The sequence below is a fragment of the Epinephelus lanceolatus genome, chromosome 19 (genome assembly GCF_041903045.1).
Source record: "Epinephelus lanceolatus isolate andai-2023 chromosome 19, ASM4190304v1, whole genome shotgun sequence".
Lineage (NCBI taxonomy): Eukaryota > Metazoa > Chordata > Actinopteri > Perciformes > Serranidae > Epinephelus > Epinephelus lanceolatus.
The window spans coordinates 38,526,480-38,549,904 of NC_135752.1; the positions used below are offsets into that span (position 1 = coordinate 38,526,480).

Below are 23,425 nucleotides of genomic sequence, written 5' to 3' on the forward strand. Positions count from 1 at the left end.
ATTCAACTTAAAGCGCTCAGTGCGGCCGCACAAAAAAGCCCTCTCTTCACTGAGGACAACTGAAAAAAGATGCTGGCGCTGAGATAAAAAAACACCATGTGGACACAGGCTCTCACTTAGCTTAGTGTACATCTCATTGGTTATGAATGAATGAATGAAAGCAAATGGATCCACAGAGACAGAACGTCACAATCTGAAAACCACGCTTACTGGAGGGGAAAACAGTCGGAATAACAATGTGCAACCTCAGGCTGAAAAGCTAACAAAACACTTGGAGTTAGCTAAAAACATCAGATTTCAGCATGTCAGAGGATTATTTTAGCACCTTCCATCTACCAGAGAGGAAAAGGTACCTTGACAAACTCAGTGTTGTCCGTCTGTCTCAGTCTCCTCTTCTCCTCACCTGGCTTATCTTTGAGAAGTAATTCCACTGAATGCCCAGAAGTGACATACCTTAATATTTACAACTATTTAATGGAATCATCAGATAAGATAAGATCATTATTTAACCTAACAAAGATCAAAATCAGTCATTACATAGCTTAGTTAGCTTCAACCTGTGTATAAGAGTTTGTTTGGCCAAATTCACGCCTGTAACTTTTTTATATAGCTTCTGCTTCATGACAGTTAGCCACATCCTGAATATAATATCCACTTTTCTCCTCCTAAAGGCTCAGTTTTCTGTTTGGCAGCTTATAAAACTTAGGAATTTTTGCCATGTTGGTAGTGCATCGCATTAGACAGCAGCTTTAAGACACTTTTCTGTTGTTTGCTAGCAGACGTAAGTAACAAGGAGGCAACTTCATGCAATGCAAAGTCAGTGGAGAGCGATGAATTGTTTCCCCTCCTGTGTGGGCGGGACCTAAATTGTGCACTGTCTCGTGGCGTGATTAGAAAATGCATTCAGACTTGTGAAACAGCACCATGTCTTTGCAAAATGGACTAAATGAAAACATGAAAAAGCATTATTTTGGTCCTTTAAAACCTCTGAGGACAGAAGAGCAAAACATGACTCAGCAAAATTTATTATCAACGACTTTGATGCTTCTGTGTTTTTGATGCAGAGTAAAAATACTCCAGCGCTTAACGATGTGTTTTTATTTTACTTTGTTGTGTTTGTGCTGGATCTCCAGGCTGATGTTGAGGTCTATTTATAGACCGTGTGTGTGTGTGTGTGTGTGTGTGTGTGTGTTGAAGTATGTGGTGTTTATGAGTCTTTACATCATCCTGCCACACCTCCCCTGAGTCATCAGAGGCCCCGAGCTGTGATGTCAGAGCTCCAGATGGATCTAACTGGCTGAATTGTAGTCATCAATATGTAGCGTCCTGTAGGAGGAGCAGATGGAGATGTCAACAAATATCTTTAGATACAGTGGAACAAACGCAGCTTCATCCTCTTTACGGAGCGTCTGCTTCTCTATATGAGCCTAAATAATGTTAAAGCTCAAAGAGGCCTCATGTTTGACACGTCTGTGGCTCTGTCACAGTTTCCTTCCCTCCACCTCCGTCCTGTCTCATCTCAACAATGTGTTCCTCCATCCTTCCTCAGTCTGCTGCTGTTATGTAATCCCTCCGTCTCTCCTCCTAGGACCGCCTGGCTCCAACATGGCCGCTACTCTCACTGTGACATCAGTGTGTGTTTTGTGTGTGTGTGTGTGTGTGTGTGTCACGTTGTGTGTGTGTGTGTGCTGGTGTGGAATCAATGTGGCTTTTGTGGCATCTGAGAGAGCAGCTGTAAGCACCACAGCTCAGGTTTTTTATTGTTCTGTTTCGGTGCTACTGTAGGTCAAACTGTGATCGGTTTGTCTGTTAAATACAGCAGTTAATATCAAAAATGTGTTGTTGCCGTGTAAATACAGGCTTTATTTCACCGTGACAAAGAGTCGTCGTTTACAAATCATGATTAAATAAGACTAACGCTGCGTCCAAAATCACATGTGCACTACATGTCCAATATGTCATCATACTTTCGTGTAAATAAACAGTAATATGCATCGTTTCGGATGAACAGAGCTGTAATTACCACGTTACTTCCTGAGAGCCTCCTTGCCAGTTGGAGACGTGTAACCATGGTAACTCTTGCCAACCTCAGCTCTTATGGCAATTTAGAAATAATTTAAAACCTATATTACGTCTAGTAAAGTGAAACTTAAAGTGTCATATTTTAAGTGCACAAGGATGTTCACACTGCATAGTACGGGAAAATGTAGTGTATTACTGCCGCACTCAAAATGGTCCAAAAGTTGAGTAAGGAATGACGGACACTTCTCACCCTCAATGGTCGCCGTCTTTGTGATGTAGTGGAAGCTACTGTTAGCTTGCTAGCTAACTTGCTCCGAGCTATCGTGGCACATTTTAATCGGCATTGACGTTGTGGCCTGTTTGGTTTGGTTTATGTGTGGGTGGAGATAGCGGTCAAATGTTGGCGATATTGCTCTAACGTCCATTTGTTAATTCGCCGTTTAAAAAGGAGACAAAGAAGGAGAAGACATAGTTTAAAAGATTTTTTAAAAAGCTGTTGTCAGCTGTTGTTTGGAACACTACCCTGCTGAAATTAGTGCCCCACGCAAGAAGTACATGGTGCAGATGCAGGATTTGAAATTGTAGTTGAGACCTTGACTGTGTTTTATTTCACAGTAACTCTCAGTAACATCTCTGCTGCTGGCATCACATCCTCAACAAAATCCTCAACCATGCAGGGCAAGAGAAAGTGAACTTTTTTAAAGAAATAAATCTCCTACTCAAACAGTAATTAACATTAAAAAAATGCATCAAATAAAAATAAACAAAACTGTCAAGTTAAACTAAATACGACTGAATCAATCTGAAAGGAATAAATGACCAACATAATGCAGGACGCTGACACAATGCTCACCTCACAGGACAAGGGAAAGTAAACTTTGAAAAACATGGCGTCCTAAGCAGAGCAAATGTCAAAGCTAAGGTGTCCTGCCAGGGACAAACAGTGTGAGCTGCCATGTTTTTTGCGAAATAGACAGCACAACAGCACCTCCTAGTGGCTAAAACAGGTAGCTGTCTTACATTTACACAGTAGACTACTTTGAAGTGTGCTTATGGAAGTATGCGGTTTAAGACACACTCTAACACTTCTCACATATTTACGCTTAAAGTGAAGCGTTATTGACGTTACAGAGTCTTGTCCTGCTCGCTGATCATTATGAACGTTTTCCTCGACAGCGTTGCACTGTGAGATATTTATGTCGCTGCAGTGTCCAGTGTTTGCGTACTGTCATATTTCATGGGAAATAGTTTGCATAAGGTTACGGATATGCTAAAAAATTCACACACTGTTTAAGGGCACTGAATAGCATGTTAGCATGGAATGTCGGACACAGCTTTAGAGTCTACAGCCAATGCTAGCAGCTCTGTGAGCCTGCATATTCACACGACGGTGCTTTGAGCTACATGCTAACAGCAACATGCTAACATGCTCACAGTGACATTAGTGACATCGTGATGTTTTGCAGGAATGTCCACCATCTTAATTTAGCCTGTTAGCATACTAAAATTCGCTAATTAGTGCTAAACACAAAGCACCGTTCAGGATGATGGGATTAGGATCAGTTTTGCAGGTATTTCGTCAAAACTAAGTGTTGAAAAAATAGTATTTTGTCTTCATGTTAAGCTAAGGAATTAAATAAAGCTGTTTAAGGGCATGAATGTTAAAGCCGAATTTCAAGGCTATTTATCTGATAGTTTTTGAGATATATCTCTAAAACACAAATATCAACCTCTTGGTGGCGCTAGAGTAAATATCGGGATCAGACAGTCATCAGGATTCATCTTCTTGAGAGCATGAATGTCTGCACATAACTTATTTGCAATCCATCCAAAAACTGATATTTTTTCTGGACTTAAGTGTTCAAACACACAGAAACTTATTAATGCAGCTTTAAGATTTCATGTAGTTTTCTTCCATGTGTTTTGGTAGAAATTTTATTTATCTGTTTTTCCTTTTCAGTTCTCTTTGGTGAAACATGAAGCATAAAACTACAGTAGTAAACTATTAAATCATTGATGACGCAGGAAACAATTTCCCCAAGTTAGATTGCAGAAGCTGAGCCTCAGCTGCTTCACTCTCTGTCAAATCTGTTTCTGTTTACACCCTGATGGAGAAAACAAGTGACAGAGACAGCAGTGATGTTTTATTTACAAAGTCTGTGTAATAAACCATATTTATTTTAAAGTGTAGTTTCCCTTCAACTCCTCCCTTGGCCGATGTGATTATACAGCAGGCAGCTAAACATTTCCCCAGCTGGTGCTCAGACCGAGCCATTCGTCACACATAGCTTCTTCCTTTGACACAAATCCTAAGAATGACCCACATGGAGCTAATTTCAATTTCTTCAGCAAATCGTTCGGCTCCAGCATCGACAAATATCCAGACTGATCAATTCCCAGACAGCACAGTCTGTGCAGCTGTCTCTGGGTCTAAATCTGATCTCATGCTCAGATTACAGCATCACTTTTATAATATTCTGATGGTATTTCTCTCTCGTGCATGTATGCATACTGTATCACTGCTGAATCTCAGCACTGCAGAGCGTATAAACCACTGAAACTGTGGGTTTTAAAGCTGTCAAATCCTTTAAGATGTTTAAAGTAGGAGGGTGTAGTAGCAGCAGATATGGACTAACAGATGGCTTTTGAGTCTGTAGATTATATCAGTGTAAGTCAGGTCCATACGGTTCTTTTACTATTGAATGTTCAGAGTGTTTTAAGTTTAACTGATTTCTTTTTTGACATTTTGTTGCTTTTAAAATGCTGAGAACATAAGTGACTGAAATAAATCCTAGATTTATTTTTCAGTAACCTTGGGGTGCTTTAAAGTTGCAACAGTCAATATTTTGTTGCAGATTTCCCTGCTATGGGACAAATAAAGGATTATCGTATTTTATTTTTATACTGACAATGAATGAAGTTACTTTTGTGCGATGTAAAAAGGGCTTGATCGTAGTGATGAACCCACAGAGAATTGTCATCTGACTCTGTAGGCCGTTGTTTTCAGCAAACAAACCCCTCAAAAACCAGATGTACATCGTGGAACATTTAGCAGCGAGAGACAGATATTTTCCTGAGGAGTTGGTGGAGACCAAAGACAGAGATAAAAGAAAGAATGACTGATGGACCTCACCTTCAGACTCCAAATGATGCTAATGTTGCTCTGTATCTGCTGGATGTTTAAACAAGACTTTATAGCAGGGGTGTTCAAAGTTTTGATTGAGGGCCGCACAAGGAAAGTGCAGTTGGAAATTTTCCACCGAAATAGCAAACTTAAGGTGACAGCACTAGCGTTGATGACAGAACGTAATTCCTGCAACACTCGCGAGGTGTCATACCTAACCAGCCAAACTCTTGTTAGGGGCGCCCCAATAGTCGATTAAACGTTAGACGACCAGAAAGGTCATTAGTCGGCAAGATTTCACTGGTTGCTTCGTTGCAGGAAAAACAAAAACAAAAGTGAAACTCTACTAGGAGCTGCACCTTGTCAAAATAAATCCAAACCTATATGACTGGAGCAGGTGTGACTTTACTTTGAAAGGACAGACACAGGAAGTGTTCTCGTCAGGTTAATTTCCAGGGCTGGTACCTGCGGTTATTCCACAGGCTAGTTAATAACATGTCGGGCAGGAAATCCAAAGTGTGGGATCATTTTGAGAAGGTGAAGGACGAACCCAAGGTGATATGTAAACTCATCTTCATTGGTCGACTACAAACATGACGCATCATCTGAAACATGGAAGTAGCTACATGCCCATTAGCCCACAGCGTCATTAACAGGCGGCTCGCTCAGTGTGTGACGTGCGCTTGTAGATAAAATATAGGCCTATATTAATGAAGGTTCATTAGTACGGTTTGTATTACGTATGTATCATTTAATCATTAAACTAACATCAGAAACATGAGGGCGACTCGTCGACTAATGGCCCTAAATGACAACTGTAGGTCGACTAGGAAAATTTGGGGGCAGCTCTAGTCTTCAAGTCACACATTTCATAGAGCAATGTTTATCACTCACTCACTTAACAGCTCATAATCAAGTCTGTAATAACTAAATTTTTGCACCCAAAATCAAACCAGGTGAAACACTGGATTCTCTTGTGGTCTGTGTGTGTGTGTGTGTGTTTAACAGATGTGAACACATCTGGCTCCACACCAGATTTAAGCAGAGAGCAGTGATGGTGACACAGATATACCATCACACACTCTGCTCCTTCACTGCAGCACTTTAAAGTGTGTCACCTCTCCTTTCTGTCTCCTCCCCCCTCAGTGAGGAGCTGAAGCTGGCCTCCCAGAAGTCTCAGCATCTTGAGGAGGTACTGACCTTTCTAAAACTGTATATTATTTTATTAAACATATGAACGATTTCCTTCATCCTGTTATATAGATCAGGGTTTTGTTAAGTCAGAAACGGCGATTTGATTAATAGGTTTTGGCATCGTGAGGATTTACTTCCTGCTGTGACTGAACTCTTAAAGCTCAGACGGGTTTAGCTTCTATTTAAATGCCTCTATATTTGTGTGTGTGTTTGCTTCTCAGCACAATGAGGAGCGTAACAGTCAACAGCCAGACATGAAAACCAGGTAAGAAACCAGGAAATGTGTTAGTTATATGTGTGTACGCTTTATTTCTGTCAAGTTCTGATGTTTTAACACAATCTGATGAACTCTGGCTTCAATGTAATCAGAAAAAATACTCTATTTTTTTAATTTATGTGATTTAATTAATAATTACAGCTCTCTATTAACTGAGAGACAGTTAAGTTAATGGTTATTAAGTATTCCTCCACCTCTGGCAAGATTATTCACTGGCTCATAATAGCCAGCACCTTTTAAAGGGATAGTTTGGATTTTTTTAAGTGGGGTTGTATGAGGTACTTCTCCATAGCCACTGTGTTACCTACAGTAGATGGCAGTCAGCATGCCCCTAGTTCGGTGAAACAGGCAGGAGTCCAACACAGAAGCTAAGCAGTGTACTGCTGTGGAGGGGTCAGCAACATAATATATTTGGCCACCTAAATACATCGATATCCATTTAAGCGTACGCTATATTTAGAATATTTTCACTGCTTTATCTTGCCGTCAGACAGCAGTTTCTAAATGGGAACTGAAGCCATTATCTTTGCTCTCTTCAAAGCCAGACTCCATTCAGAAAAACTGTAATTTAACATTGCTGAACACAGGAGCTGCTGGTCTACTGCCGCCTCGATCAGTTATATTTTGTTTGTTTTAGTGTGAGTTCGGCTTTTAAAAGGGTTAGTTCAGATTCACCAAAGTCACACAATAACACATACTAACTTAAGCCTAGTTCACATTACACGATTTTCACCGCGATTTTGACGTCGCAGAGGATCTTGAGAGCCACCTTGGGTCAGAGGTGAGTCAGCAGATAGTCTGCCACAACGAGTCCTCATGTGTGAACAAGCCTATGAGCAAGTCGCCCCCTCGTCTGTGACTGGGACTGGATATCTGGCATGCTAGAAAACTGGAGTCTGGCACAACCGACAAAGAGCATCAGCCAATGAGAGGTGGGATACGTCCCACGTCAGCACGCAGGAGGACGGAAGAAATGTGAGGAGGACAAGCCGCAGGGTTGCCAGGTCCACTTATTAGCCGCGACTTTGGGCTTGTTTTTTTGTAAAGTTGCTTACAAATATTGGTGGTCGCAGGTTGCGTTTTTTTGGGCTTGTTTCTAAAATGGAGTTGCTTATTTGGGTTTGCTCTCTAAACGTCGCCTTTCTCTATATATATCCATCACTTCTTTTGGGATTGTTTCCATAGCCCTGGTTGCTTGTTTCTCTCCCAAGATCTGGCAACACTGACAAGCCGGCAAGCAACAACAACAATGGCGGCGCCCACAGGATCACGGGGAGCGCGTTGTGTTTGGACCCAGGATAATAAAGAATATCCATGCCTTTACGATGTGTCATCTCCAAGTTTGGTGACGTCACTGCGTTATCTGGGGCTCTGTCAGCGAGGGCTCGGTGGAGAAATCTTGTGGTGTGCACACACAGGTCGTAAGACAGTTGGCGAGACTCCCGCTGACAGAAACACACGTCGCTGGGTATGAACACTCAGAAGATAGGATAGGATAGTCTCTGCGACGCAAAATCAGGGTGAAAATCGTGTAATGTGAGCTAGGCTTAACTGATCGTAGCAGTCGTAGACCAGCAGCTCGTGTGTTCTGCGAGGTAAAATTACTGTTTTAATTTTGTTGGTGTCGCATACTGTAGGGAACTGATTTTATAACCAGTTTATTTTTGGAATCAAATCTTAGTCTTCAAAGCTGTTAAATACATGTAGTGGAGTAAATAAGTACAATATTAGCCTCTAAAATCATAGGAGTAGAACAATAAGTTACCCTAAAATAGAAGTACAAGTACTGAACAGAAACAGAGTTTATTCCTGACTTTTTAAATGTTTTACATCTGTTCGTCGTGTCTGGTCTTATTTTAATCCCTCTCTGAGTCTGTAAACAGAAGAAAGTTTGTGTTCAGTCTGGAGTTCAGTAATCAGAGGATAAAAACATCCAAACCTTCAGAGCAGCCACGGCTCTCAAGCTGAGAGTGAATGTTTCTTATGAAGTGGTGATGATAGATGTGCTGAGGCATCAAAGTCGTGTATTTGACATAAGATCAGAGCGACAAAGTGAAGCAGAGGGGAGGCGGAGAGCAGCTGACGGCTCGGTGGAGTCGGCCGGAGGGAAGTGAAGAGGTGATGCTCAATAATTAGAGCAGAAATAATAGATTTGGAGGAAGAGAGAGCTCTCAGGTAAACACGGAGGAAAGACAGGAGACGTGATTCAGTGAAACGACCTGCTTCATATCCAGTTTGATTTATCATGACAGCTGTTTACAGAGATGTTCTCGGGGTGTCAGCTGGGTGTCACTGATCTGTCACGATTGGTTTTGGAGGCAGGTGGTTAAAATCTGAAGCTCTATTAATTCACTGAGCTGCAGAGAAGATGATTTTTGGTGATGAATTGATATTGAATTCTTGGTTTCTCACTGTTTTATTAGTGTTGATAAAAAAATCCAGCATTATTTATGTGTTAGATTTGTACTGATGTTGGAACCTGAATACAATTTTCCAGTGAAGTCAGGCTCAACAAAATGTAAAAAGCTTTATATTTACATGCATTTATTAGAGGTACCCTGTGGAGGTAGAGTGCTTGCTTTGGATGAGGGGAAGTAGGGAGAGAAGATCGACCCGCCGTCTTCTTGTGTTGGTTCAAGAAGAAGATATACTATCATAATGCCCACACTTTGTGACTGTAACTCTCTCCATGTTTCTACAGAGAAACGATCTCTAATCAGGAGACGGAGGGCGAAATAAACTTTCAGAAGTCCACTGGAGCCTTATTCTCAGACAAAGACCGGGAGCTGGAGACGCTGAGGAATGAGGTACTCACACGTGACTGTCACATCATGTCTGTAAAACTTCACTCTGTGTTCTCTGAGCTGTGTGAGGATTCATGTGTGTGCTCCATCGCTGCAGATCGCGGTGCTACGGGGAGAAAACGCCATGGCCAAGACGCTGCAGACGGCCGTGGAGACGTTGGAGAGAGACAAAGCTCAGCTGCAGAGCCGTGTTCACAGTCTAGAGCAAAGGCTCGTGGGAACGCAGGCCTCGGAGGAGGAAGACAGGGAAGCTCCACCGTCAGGTGAGGAGACGACAGTTAGAGCGCCCACTGTTTGGGTGAGGTGATATTTCTTTTTGTCAACCTGTTTCCTGGTTTCTTCTGCAGGCGACGCGGCCCTGGAGCAGCTGAGGGAGGAGAAGGAGTTCGCTGAGGGGCAGGTAAGACTGTCAGGATGTTATCAACCCAGTTCTCACTTCTGATCTGTGCCCACATGAAGGTGATCTGTGTCTCGATTTGTGTCCCTCAGATCAACTTCCTGAACAGTGTGATCGTGGACCTGCAGAGGAAGAATGAGGAGCTGAAGATCAAACTGAAGAAGCTTGCTCTGGCTGAGTTCAACGGCAACGACGGCACGGATGGGTAAGACATAGTTTAAAATCCATTAACCGAGACAATAGTGTACTTGTTGGGGACTATTTTCAGTGGCGGATTCATCCTCATTTAGTGCGCTAGTGGAAGAAGGAGATAAGTCACACACTGTTGTCTCCGTCACACAGGTTTGTTGAAGGTGTGTCAAAGCGGGAAAAGAAGGCGACGCCGCGTCTGTTCTGCGACATCTGCGACTGCTTCGACCTTCACGACACAGAGGACTGTCCCACTCAGGCCCAGAGCCCCGACTCGGTACCTCACACCACCTATCACGGCAACCCGGCGGACGAGAGGCCCTATTGCGACATCTGCGAGGCCTTCGGACACGCCACGGAGTCCTGCAACGATGATCAGACCTTCTAGTAGCTCCAAAAAACTCTTTACCTGCATTTCCTTCCCTTTCCTCTTAAACCCAGCTCACCTCTTACTCTCCCACGACACAGCCCGACTAAATCCCCTTCAGATTTTTCCATATTGTATTTTTATACTGTATTTATGCATATCACTGGTAGCCACCGTCCTGATCTAAATCCTTTCTCTAAAGGTAAACTGTAATGCAGAATGCTCGTCCAAATATGCTGCTTTGGTGCAATATTGATGTTTATAACAAAAAGGAATCCGTCCTCTGCACTTCGTCGTTTTTATCGTGTTGTTTTGCATTTAAGTTTGTTTCTAAAATAAGAATAAGTGTTGTTTTTATGGGCTTTTTTGTTATTTAGCGAAAAACGATGCAACTTAATGAAGCACAGTTCAAACTGAAGGGAAAATGAAGAAGCACCTCTCCGACTCTACATTCCTCAAGTCTGTAAGGCTGCACACCAATCAGAGAGTGATACTGCCATGTCAAACCTTTTACTAATTTTTTAATGTTTAGTGATATTTTACAAATCATCCTCCAGCATATCAACCTATGACGGAGTATCAGGGTCACACAGGGAAACAAATTCATGTCAGATTTGAGGAAATAAAATGTAATATTGTTAGAAAAAGGTGGAATTTTTTGAGAAAAAGTCTTAATATTTTAAGAGGAAATGCAACATTCAGAGGGAAAAAAGGTGTAATATTTTAAGAAATAAAAGTTGTAAAATTTCAAGACAAAGCTTACAGTTAAGAGGTGAAAGGTTGTAATACTTTAAGAAATAAAAATTATAAGAATTTTAGAGAAAATGTACAGTTTAGAAGACAAAAGTTGTAATATTTTAAGAAATAATAGTCATAAAATTTTGAGAGAAAACAGATAAGAGGAAAAAAGTTGGAATATTTTAAGAACTTAAAGTCATAATGTTTTAAGACAAAACGTACCGTTTAGAGAAAAAAAAAGTTATAGTATCAGAAATAAAATTAATAAAATGTCAAGAGAAAACATACAGTTTACAGGCAAAAGGTTAAATATTTGAAGAAATTAAAGGCATAATATTTCAAGACAAAACCCAAAAACTTGTGATATTATAAGAAATACAATTTATAGTATTTCAAGAGAAAACGTACGTTAAAAGCAAGAAGTGAAGAGAAAAAAATTTAATGATTTTTAAAAATTACAAAACAGTTAAACGACTTTCACAGTGAAATCTTCAGACTTTTATTACCTACAACAAAATGAATGACTGATGGAAACATTTAGTATCAAGTAGACGTAGAAATTGATGTCAGTGCTAAATACTTCATCTTGCTTTCTTTTCCAGGCTTTTGAGACCACGTTGGCAAACTTAAGTGATAGAATAAAATATTTCAGTATTAAGTCAAGTCACTTCATGGGAAATAAACTCTTAAATGTTTAAATGTTTTAGCATTTCCTGACAGTCCATATAAACTGTACTGTTACTGTCTTTACTTACTGTTCATACTATGACTGTGCTCTTTAATCATATTATAATTCTAACTTTTCTCCAAATATCACAACATTGTTTTCTGAATATTAAAACTTAATTCTCCAATATTATTACTCATATTCAAAATATTTTGACTTACAACTTTATTTTTTCGAAATAGTGCAACATTTTCTCAAAATAAAAATTCTTGAAATATTTCCAAAAAATAATTCTCAAAATAGTAAAACTTTATTCTTTAAGTATTTTACATCATTCTGGGCTAATAATAATATGACTATTCTTGATAACAGTTTTATTCTCTAAACATTAAGACTCTTTTTCTGACATTTTTTACAATTTTTTCTTGAAAAATTATTTACAGTTATTCTCATAATATCAGGACTTAATTCTCACAAGAGAATATACTGACTTTTCTTGAAATATTACATCTTCATTGATGATTGTATTTGATAAAGGAAAAATATGACTTTTTATTAATTATCTGACTATTGTCGTGGCCCTTATATTCCATCGTAACCAACTTATATGTTAATCTATGGAAAACTAATAACACTTTGTAACATGAGTGAAGTTCAGTCTTGACGTTGGTAAAAGTGGCTTCAAAGGTTACTCTCACTGTGCTCCTCAGTGGATGCAGTTGAAAGAGTTAACTCCTGTGTCACTCCATCATGAAAACCACTGGGTGCAAGTGAAGACTGGAGATAAAATTCATTAGGTGGCGACTTTGACTTAAAGGGGCAGTTTAATTGTTTACTTTTATTTTTTATATTAAGTGGCTTTACAACATTTCTTTTTTGTCTAACAAAATAATTTCACGACTTAAGGTCCATTTAACAGTCAAGGAGCTTTCATCCTAATTATGTTTTTTTCAGTTGTCGTAATCTTCTAAAAACCTAAACCTGAAATCTGAGCACTTTAAGGACTTGAGATTTTAAGTTAAACTACATTTACATGACAGCGTGGCACCTTGACCAAAAGCTCCGGAGCTGCTGTCAAATGGACCTCGTGATCAGATTCTTTTGTTTCGTCTGAACTCTTGTGTATTAACGACTTTTTTTCCATAGATCAGCATACAGGTTGGTGTCCTCGTATAACGCCACTGAGAGTCACAGAGGATTTGTTGTAGTTGACGATGAAGTCGTTGCATTTTGTTATTTATTGTCTGATCTTAAACTAACCAGTGATATTCCTACAGGGACATAAGCTAGCACTGATGTAAAAGTGTATAGTCTGAACTAGGACTACTGTAGTATAGGTGGGCTTTTGAAATTCATCTGCCTCATGTTACAGAATGAAAACTACCCAGATTGAAACTTTGGAAGCCTCTACGAACTACGGGCCTGTCTACATGTATACAGATAATTTATTGTCAGCACAAGCTTTTAAAAAATATCCCCATCCACACTAGAACACAAAGGTCGCCAGCTCAGAAGGAGTTGAGTCGAGTCAAGCCGAGCCGTAGCATGCTGTGGAAATTCGGCATAAAAGTTGTAAACCAGTCATTAGACCTAGCAGTGCTAGTGCTAACAATACGTAACAAACAGATAGTCTGCCATTGTTGTTTCTGGCGCATACTCACTGCAAAAATCAACGATAGACATGCACAAATTGACGAGATATTTTTCCCCTTCCTTGTTAAAAGTAATGTCCACATGACCTCCGTTTTTTAAAATATCTCTGTCCACACTAGAACGCAGAAACGACTCCAAACACTTGCTGTGGCCAGTAGGTGGCGATACTTAAACAATACATTAAATACCAGAGAAGAAGACATGAGCATGCAGAGCGAGCTTAGCGGTACTAACAAATCAAACAATAGTAAAACAGCAGTAGCTAAATATTTCTTTATTTCAACATACTTCACGCCTAATTTATTAACATATCTCTGGTAGACGGCCTGCAGGTGCTATGGAAATTGAAACGTGACTACAAACTGGCAGTCCGTTGTTGTTGCTGTTTCTGGAGCTCATTCCAGAGACACAAAAGGCATGCACAATTTGATGGGATGACGTTTCCAGTCGGATACAAAGCGACTGGGGTTTTGAAAAAGCTGCACCTCAGAAGGCGTTAAAAGAAATCTGTTGAGTGATCTAAAACTTTGTGCGTGTGGACGAGAGCTCAAAACGCAGAGGAAAACATCCATTTTTAAAATATCTGTATCCGTGTAGACATGGTTTTATAGTTTTGCACTGTCCACTTTAAAGATTCATCAGAAACAAACAGCGCTTTAACTTTATGATTCTAAACAAAAGTGATTTTATCATGAAGGTCAGTGCAGATTATTTTGTGTGCTGTCCCATTTCATACTGCCCCATTTAAAGATGATGTTTGACACTTTGGGAAACATGCTTATTTGCTGTCTGCAGAGAGTTAAATGAGAAGATTGACACCTCTCAAATGTCTGTAGGCTAATATGAAGCTAGTCAGGCAGGTTAGCTTAGCGTAGCACAAAGTCTGTAAACGTGGGGGAAACAGCGAGTTCTTGTTTTAACACTTTGTTTTTGTACGGATTAAACAAACGAGACAGTGAGATTTAGACGTGATTAAGGCTGATTTTGTTTTTGGACAAAGCTAGACTAACAGTTTCCCCCCGTTTACAATTTAAGCTAAGCTAACTAGCTGCTAGCTTTAGCCTTACACTCTATTTAAAGGGGAACTAGTTTTACAAATCAAAGTCTGTTTACAGGTGTTGGGAGTTAAAAAAAGTAGTTCAAGGTCTTTAGTGTCACCTGAAGGAGCTGTGAATAGTCTGATAATTTGCCTCGAGTGATGTCACTTGAGTCAGCCGTAGCTGAAGCCTGCAAGTTTGAAAATGAAAAGAAATTTGGAAGGTATGGATTTAGAAAGAAGTGAGACTTCTGTAGCTCACTTCTCATCTCTGCTGTAGACAAGAGGCTCCAGGGTACATTAGCCGCGACTAGCATAACACACCCATAGACTGTATTTAAAGATGAGCAACGTGTCTCCACTTATCCCCACTTTATAGAAGTGAAGCTAAAATATCCGGGAACTGGTGACATCATTTGGAGCCAGAGTCTGTGCAGTCACAGTCTCCACAGTATCAATCATCTTTAAGACCTATACTGCAGCCAGCCACCAGGGGGCGATTGTGATGTTTCAGCTTCACTTTTGGGGAGCTGTCATGTCGTCCATCTTTACATACAGTATATGAACATACCTGAATCCGATAGAAGTCCAGCTGTATTATAGGTAATGTGGGCGACAGTTTTCTGACAAGGAAGAGGAATGTGTTGAATTTAAAAAAGGCGATATCTCTGGTTCTGCTGCATTGATTTTGCCACCGTGACATCACCCATTTGTTTGTCAACTCCCGTTTTGAAGCCTTGAGTTCGACATTTTGGCCATTGCCATCTTGGATTTTTGGAGCCAGAAACAACCAAATTTGGACGAGAGGGTGGAGCTAACACCAACGCTAGCTACTTGCTTAGTTAGCATGATGCATTTACAGCTATGGTTATCTAGGCTAATGCTAATTTTTGCGAGCGAAAAACAGGCTTAAAACAATGACAACAAAATGTACTTATTGGTAAACCTGAAAATCTGATGCCTTAGATGGTCTTTTAGTACAACCAAACACTGAAAAAGAATGTTTTTACAACTAAAACGTTTGTGTCAGTCATCTTATCTCACTCTGCCAGAAATCAAACAAGCGTGTTTCCCGAACTGTGGAACTATTCCTTTAAATTGACCGTGTACAGCGACATGTATTTGACTTATCTTGTTCTTGAGCACAATTTTGGATCATATTGAATCTTCCAGTGTAACAGTGTATTATAATACATGATGTGACTAACCGTCGACACAAGTCTTTGTAAATACTAATCAGAGGCGTCCTTCTGATAAATGTGTACACAGTGCCATGAGACAAGAGATAGCTTTTATGTGTACTACATTTTATTTTTCTGCCCTGTTGATAAGATTGAAAAAAAAGCCCATTTGTATAGACTTTAAAAACATGGTGTACTTTATAAGTGATGCGTCTAATTATTAGTGTAATGTTTTATATCTGTAACTACTTCAGGCACCATCTAGAAGTGGTTACCAAACTATTTTACAGGTGTTGACGTGGTGTAAAATGTCACTGTTTTCTATGTACTGTATACTCCTCAACAGTCCAATAGAAATACTAAGAAAAAAAAGCTGGTGTTCATGTGTTTTTGTTTTCACTTTATTTGATAAGACAGATGGTATGAAAGGTGGAGAAAGAGGAGAGGGGAGGACAAAGAGCCAGAGCTGCAGCTAAGGACTCATCCTAGCTGCTAAGGACTCAGTCTAGTTGCTAAGGACTCAGTGTAGTTGTTGAGGACTCACTTTAGCTGGTAAGGACTCATCCTAGCTGATAAGGACTCAGTCTATCTGCTAAGGACTCAGTCTAGCTGCTAAGAACTCATCCTAGCTGCTAAAGACTCAGTCTAGCTGCTAAGGACTCAGTCTAGCTGCTAAGGACTCAATCTAGCTGCTAAAGACTCAGTCTAGCTGCTAAGGACTCAGTCTAGCTGGTAAGGACTCAATCTAGCTGCTAAGGACTCAGTCTAGCTGCTAAAGACTCAGTCTAGCTGCTAAGGACTCAGTCCAGCTGCTAAGGACTCATTCTAGCTGGTAAGGACTCAGTCTAGCTGCTAAGAACTCATCCTAGCTCCTAAAGACTCAGTCTAGCTGCTAAGGACTCAGTCTAGCTGGTAAGGACTCAGTCTAGCTGCTAAAGACTCAGTCTAGCTGCTAAGGACTCAGTCTAGCTGGTAAGGACTCAATCTAGCTGCTAAGGACTCAGTCTAGCTGCTAAGGACTCATTCTAGCTGCTAAAGACTCAGTCTAGCTGCTAAGGACTCATCCTAGCTGCTAAGGACTCAGTCTAGCTGGTAAGGACTCAATCTAGCTGCTAAAGACTCAGTCTAGCTGCTAAGGACTCAGTCTAGCTGGTAAGGACTCATCCTAGCTGCTAAGGACTCAGTCTAGCTGGTAAGGACTCAATCTAGCTGCTAAAGACTCAGTCTAGCTGCTAAGGACTCATTCTAGCTGCTAAGGACTCAGTCTAGCTGGTAAGGACTCATCCTAGCTGCTAAAGACTCAGTCTAGCTGCTAAAGACTCAGTCTAGCTGCTAAAGACTCAGTCCAGCTGCTAAGGACTCAGTCTAGCTGCTAAGGACTCAGTCTAGCTGGTAAGGACTCATCCTAGCTGCTAAAGACTCAGTCTAGCTGCTAAAGACTCAGTCTAGCTGCTAAGGACTCAGTCCAGCTGGTAAGGACTCAGTCTAGCTGCTAAGAACTCATCCTAGCTGCTAAAGACTCAGTCCAGCTGCTAAAGACTCAGTCTAGCTGCTAAGGACTCAGTCTAGCTGGTAAGGACTCAATCTAGCTGCTAAGGACTCAGTCTAGCTGCTAAGGACTCATTCTAGCTGCTAAGGACTCAGTCTAGCTGCTAAGAACTCATCCTAGCTGCTAAAGACTCAGTCTAGCTGCTAAGGACTCAGTCTAGCTGGTAAGGACTCAATCTAGCTGCTAAAGACTCAGTCTAGCTGCTAAGGACTCAGTCTAGCTGCTAAGAACTCATCCTAGCTGCTAAAGACTCAGTCTAGCTGCTAAAGACTCAGTCTAGCTGCTAAGGACTCAGTCTAGCTGCTAAGGACTCAGTCTAGCTGCTAAAGACTCAGTCTAGCTGCTAAAGACTCAGTCTAGCTGCTAAGGACTCAGTCTAGCTGGTAAGGACTCAATCTAGCTGCTAAAGACTCAGTCTAGCTGCTAAGGACTCAGTCTAGCTGGTAAGGACTCAATCTAGCTGCTAAAGACTCAGTCTAGCTGCTAAGGACTCAGTCTAGCTGCTAAGGACTCAGTCCAGCTGCTAAGGACTCAGTCTAGCTGCTAAGGACTTATTCTAGCTGCTAAGGACTCAGTCTAGCTGCTAAGGACTCAGTCTAGCTGCTAAGGACTCAGTCCAGCTGCTAAGGACTCATTCTAGCTGGTAAGGACTCAGTCTAGCTGCTAAGAACTCATCCTAGCTCCTAAAGACTCAGTCTAGCTGGTAAGGACTCAGTCTAGCTGCTAAAGACTCAGTCTAGCTGCTAAGGACTCAGTCTAGCTGGTAAGGACTCAATCTAGCTGCTAAGGACTCAGTCTAGCTGCTAAGGACTCATTCTAGCTGCTAAAGACTCAGTCTAGCTGCTAAGGACTCATCCTAGCTGCTAAGGACTCAGTCTAGCTGGTAAGGACTCAATCTAGCTGCTAAAGACTCAGTCTAGCTGCTAAGGACTCAGTCTAGCTGGTAAGGACTCATCCTAGCTGCTAAGGACTCAGTCTAGCTGGTAAGGACTCAATCTAGCTGCTAAAGACTCAGTCTAGCTGCTAAGGACTCAGTCTAGCTGCTAAGAACTCATCCTAGCTGCTAAGGACTCAGTCTAGCTGGTAAGGACTCAATCTAGCTGCTAAGGACTCAGTCTAGCTGCTAAGAACTCATTCTAGCTGCTAAGGACTCAGTCTAGCTGGTAAGGACTCATCCTAGCTGCTAAAGACTCAGTCTAGCTGCTAAAGACTCAGTCTAGCTGCTAAAGACTCAGTCCAGCTGCTAAGGACTCAGTCTAGCTGCTAAGGACTCAGTCTAGCTGGTAAGGACTCATCCTAGCTGCTAAAGACTCAGTCTAGCTGCTAAAGACTCAGTCTAGCTGCTAAAGACTCAGTCTAGCTGCTAAGGACTCAGTCCAGCTGGTAAGGACTCAGTCTAGCTGCTAAGAACTCATCCTAGCTGCTAAAGACTCAGTCCAGCTGCTAAAGACTCAGTCTAGCTGCTAAGGACTCAGTCTAGCTGGTAAGGACTCAATCTAGCTGCTAAGGACTCAGTCTAGCTGCTAAGGACTCATTCTAGCTGCTAAGGACTCAGTCTAGCTGCTAAGAACTCATCCTAGCTGCTAAAGACTCAGTCTAGCTGCTAAGGACTCAGTCTAGCTGGTAAGGACTCAATCTAGCTGCTAAAGACTCAGTCTAGCTGCTAAGGACTCAGTCTAGCTGCTAAGAACTCATCCTAGCTGCTAAAGACTCAGTCTAGCTGCTAAGGACTCAGTCTAGCTGCTAAGGACTCAGTCTAGCTGCTAAAGACTCAGTCTAGCTGCTAAAGACTCAGTCTAGCTGCTAAGGACTCAGTCTAGCTGGTAAGGACTCAATCTAGCTGCTAAAGACTCAGTCTAGCTGCTAAGGACTCAGTCTAGCTGCTAAAGACTCAGTCTAGCTGCTAAGGACTCAGTCTAGCTGCTAAGGACTCAGTCCAGCTGCTAAGGACTCAGTCTAGCTGCTAAGGACTCAGTCTAGCTGGTAAGGACTCATTCTAGCTGCTAAGGACTCAGTCTAGCTGCTAAGAACTCATCCTAGCTGCTAAAGACTCAGTCTAGCTGCTAAGGACTCAGTCTAGCTGGTAAGGACTCAATCTAGCTGCTAAAGACTCAGTCTAGCTGCTAAGGACTCAGTCTAGCTGCTAAGAACTCATCCTAGCTGCTAAAGACTCAGTCTAGCTGCTAAAGACTCAGTCTAGCTGCTAAGGACTCAGTCTAGCTGCTAAGGACTCAGTCTAGCTGCTAAAGACTCAGTCTAGCTGCTAAAGACTCAGTCTAGCTGCTAAGGACTCAGTCTAGCTGGTAAGGACTCAATCTAGCTGCTAAAGACTCAGTCTAGCTGCTAAGGACTCAGTCTAGCTGGTAAGGACTCAATCTAGCTGCTAAAGACTCAGTCTAGCTGCTAAGGACTCAGTCCAGCTGCTAAGGACTCAGTCTAGCTGCTAAGGACTCATTCTAGCTGCTAAGGACTCAGTCTAGCTGCTAAGGACTCATCCTAGCTGCTAAAGACTCAGTCTAGCTGCTAAAGACTCAGTCCAGCTGCTAAGGACTCAGTCCAGCTGGTAAGGACTCAGTCTAGCTGCTAAGAACTCATCCTAGCTGCTAAAGACTCAGTCTAGCTGCTAAAGACTCAGTCTAGCTGCTAAAGACTCAGTCTAGCTGCTAAGGACTCAGTCTAGCTGGTAAGGACTCAGTCTAGCTGCTAAGGACTCAGTCTATCTGATAAGAACTCATCCTAGCTGCTAAGGACTCAGTCTAGCTGCTAAGGACTCAGTCTAGCTGCTAAGGACTCATCCTTAGCTAGCACTTCTCCTTTTCAAAGATAATCAGTCCACCTGACAGGTGTGTCCTATCAAGATCCTGATTAAACAGTGTGATTACAACACAGGTGTGTCTTGGGATGGTCACAGTAACAGGACACTCTTAAATGTGCAGTTTTAATCTGAGAAAGGACTTTTGGATTTTATATAACTAGTGCTACAGAAAAAAACATTCTTGGTCCCAGATACCATAAAGAATCAGTCAGTATGTGGTGTGACACCACTTTGCCTCCTGCAGTGCGAAAAATCGCCTTCACATAGAGTGGATCAGGTTGTTGATTGTCAGCCCACTCCTCTTCAATGGCTGTGTAAAGCTGCTGGATAACAGCAGGAAGTGGAACACACTGATCCAGAGTGTCCCGAACATACTGAATGGGGAACATGTCTGGTGAGTATGCAGGCCATGCAAGAACTGGGATGTTTTCAGGTTCCAGGAATTGTGTGCAGATCCTTGCAACACAGAAATATAAATTATGCTGCAACATGAGTTCATGGCAGTGGGTCTCAGGATCTCATCACAGTTTCTCTCTGCATTCAAACTGCCATCAATAAAATGCACCTGTGTGTTGTATGTAGCTAATGCCAACCTGTACCATATCCCCAACTCCACCATGGGGCACTCTGTTCACAGTGTTGGCAATGGCAAACTGCTCACCTGTGTGATGCCCTCTACAGTGTAAACTCGGATTCATCTGTCAAGAGAAGACTTTGCCACAGTGCTTGACACCATCAAGGGCGAGCATTTGCCCATTTATGTTGGATATGATGACGAACTACTGTCAGGTCCAGACCCTGGTGAGGGCGATAAGCACGCAGAGGAGCCTCCCTAGCAGTTTGTGCATAAATTCTTAGGTAGTGCAAACAATTTGCTGCATCCGCTGTCCAGGTGGCTGGTCTCAGATGATCTTGCAGGTGAAGAACCTGGATGTGGAGGGTCTAGTTTGGTGTGGTTAATGTGGTCTCGTTTATGGGCAACAGCTCTGGTGGACACGCTCCCTCAAAACTTATAACATCTGAGGCGTTGTGTTGTGTGAACTGCAGATTTTAGTGTCCTTTTATTATGACCATCCCCAAGACACACCTGTGTAGTGATTTCATCAGCATCTTGATAGGACACACCTGTCAGGTGGATGGATTATCCTGTTAAAGGACAAGTGTTTACTAATATGGCTTTAACAAATTTGCGTCCAAAATTTGAGAGACGTCTGTTGAGTGCCTAAGAAAGTCTTGAAATTTTAACTTAAACTTGTGAAAAAAGGGAGCAAAAAAAGTATTGCATTTAAATGTTTGTTCAGTGTAGTTAAACCTCCTTTATGAGACGTCTTTTGCAAGTATTTAAACCTTTGAACCCTGAGTATATTGGTGCAATTTCTTTCAGGAACATAGGAAAAAAGGCAATAAGCAACTTGGTAAGAATGTTACACAAATTGCAAAAAAAAATAATAGATTGAGAAAATAATTTAAAAAAAAAAAAAACTAGGGCAAAAGACAAAAAGCTAAGGAAAATTTATATTGAATTATTTTCTTTACATATTTATAACCATGGTACAGAATTATAATTTTTAATCCTGTTTTCTTTTGATTTTAAACAACATCTTTTTTTAAACAAATTTTCTTTTTTTCTACAAACTTTTTGGGTCATTTCTTCTCTCATTGCTCGTTGCCTTCTTCTCGTATTTTTGAAAGAAATCAAGCCACTTTGCTCAGGTTTCAAAGGGTTAAAACCACCAATGGTACTTCAACCAGTAATGAGATAAAGAAAAAGAGATATCCCGTATTAGAAACTGTCTAACTCTGTTCTTTTCCCTGTAAACACTGAAGACAAACACCAAAAACTTTTGTGAATTTTATTAAGAAAACAAAACCATTGGACATGATAAAAACCAAGCACTACTGATGGAATAAATAAGTCAAACCAAACCATAAATCTGTACAAGATCTAAACTGAAACAAAATGGTCCCAAGAAAAAAAAAACAACATACAAGATTTTATATCTCACAGCTCTTTTTTGTTTTAAACACACAGTTATGAGCAAACTATAAGCAATCGGCTCAATCAGGTGAAAGCTACAACATAAGTGAGATTTTTTTTTAAACCAAGTGTACATAATGCTGTTTATAACTGTTAATGTCAATACAATAGCATTTTAAGTTCCAGCGCTGCTGGACTGGGAATGAGGTATATGCTAATCCATCCTCTAAACTGAGACAATTTTAAAAATTTCTTTTCTCTCCATCCATGTGAATGCTGATTTGCTGAAATCTGATCAAGTAATTCTGCGTATTAAAGTACTTCTTATAGCCCCTGTTACGTCATGACGTCATTGGTTTGCAGTGATTCAATTGATTTCAATCCATATCCGCGAGTAAATGTTAATGAAACTGAATCTTCCATGTGTGAGGTTGTACATTAGAGGTCACAGGTCTGAATCCGCACTATATATATATATATGTGTGTGTATATATAAAGTTCAAGTAAATTGCACAAATCTGCACAAAAACCGAGAGCGTGCTTGATGCCACACGTGTATGGATTCAGCCAATAGACAGCACCTTGAAGGAGGATTAGAACCAATGCTTGAGCTAAAAGACTGGACCCTTCTGTCAGAGATAAGTAGTGACACACAGAACATGTACAGAGGTGGGAGGTGATTAAATACAAGTCATGATGGTGGACCAGACGGGAAAACCAGTCCCAGTAACTGTAACTGGTCGGTTTCTACTTCAGAGGGGGGGGGGGGGGGGGGACACACCACATGAAGTACAAACAGATCAGCATCCGGGAACTCTGAATTATGAGGTTTGCAGATGTTAAAATATCCAGAATATAAAGTTCTTCTGGGTAGTGTTCAAATTCCTGTTTTTAACTGTTTAAAAGAAACAGTTCCACATTTTGGGAAAAACAATTTCAGGTCGGTGCAGTAAAGATGAAGCTACAGCTGCCAGGAGATGGTTAGCTTAGCTTAGCTTAAAGACTGGAACGGGGAAACAGCTAGCCTTCGCGTAATATGTGAAAAAACAAAAGGCTTTTTGATGCTACGTTGACTCGGAGAGCTTTAGCGCCCCATTTCGAAAAACTATCCATTCAAAGGTGGTGAAATTTTAGTTTTATGATGTAAATGTCTGCTTTTATTTTATTTTCTGTTGGTTTTGCTAACAGACAGCTGGCTAGTCATGTTAACATGCGGAAACATTGCACCCACTTGCCCACCCATCAATGGTTAGCTAACGTTAGCCTTGACTGCTCTGCAGTGCACACCACACTGATCGGGTAGGAGCTAGCTAGCGGCTGTGAGATTGTACCCACCCTCTGATCTTCCCCCAGGTAGCTCCGGTGAATACGCACCTTCATTTTGAGCCGCAAAACCCCTTTAGCATTATTTACTATGTTAGCACTACTACCAGC

At 41.2% G+C, this 23,425-nt stretch overlaps 1 protein-coding gene across 2 annotated transcripts in view; it reads left to right on the forward strand.

The window, feature by feature from the left end:
- Positions 1-10,662, forward strand: part of clip1b (CAP-GLY domain containing linker protein 1b) — a 46,584-nt gene extending 35,922 nt beyond the window's left edge. For both annotated transcript variants that reach the window (XM_078161841.1, XM_078161842.1), the window contains 7 exons: positions 6,293-6,338; positions 6,562-6,605; positions 9,319-9,424; positions 9,519-9,684; positions 9,769-9,821; positions 9,911-10,023; positions 10,161-10,662. In XM_078161841.1, coding sequence (XP_078017967.1) covers positions 6,293-6,338; positions 6,562-6,605; positions 9,319-9,424; positions 9,519-9,684; positions 9,769-9,821; positions 9,911-10,023; positions 10,161-10,395 — 763 coding nt within the window. In that variant the 3' untranslated portion in view covers positions 10,396-10,662. The remainder of the gene's footprint in view (positions 1-6,292; positions 6,339-6,561; positions 6,606-9,318; positions 9,425-9,518; positions 9,685-9,768; positions 9,822-9,910; positions 10,024-10,160) is intronic.
- The last annotated feature ends 12,763 nt before the right edge of the window (positions 10,663-23,425 follow it).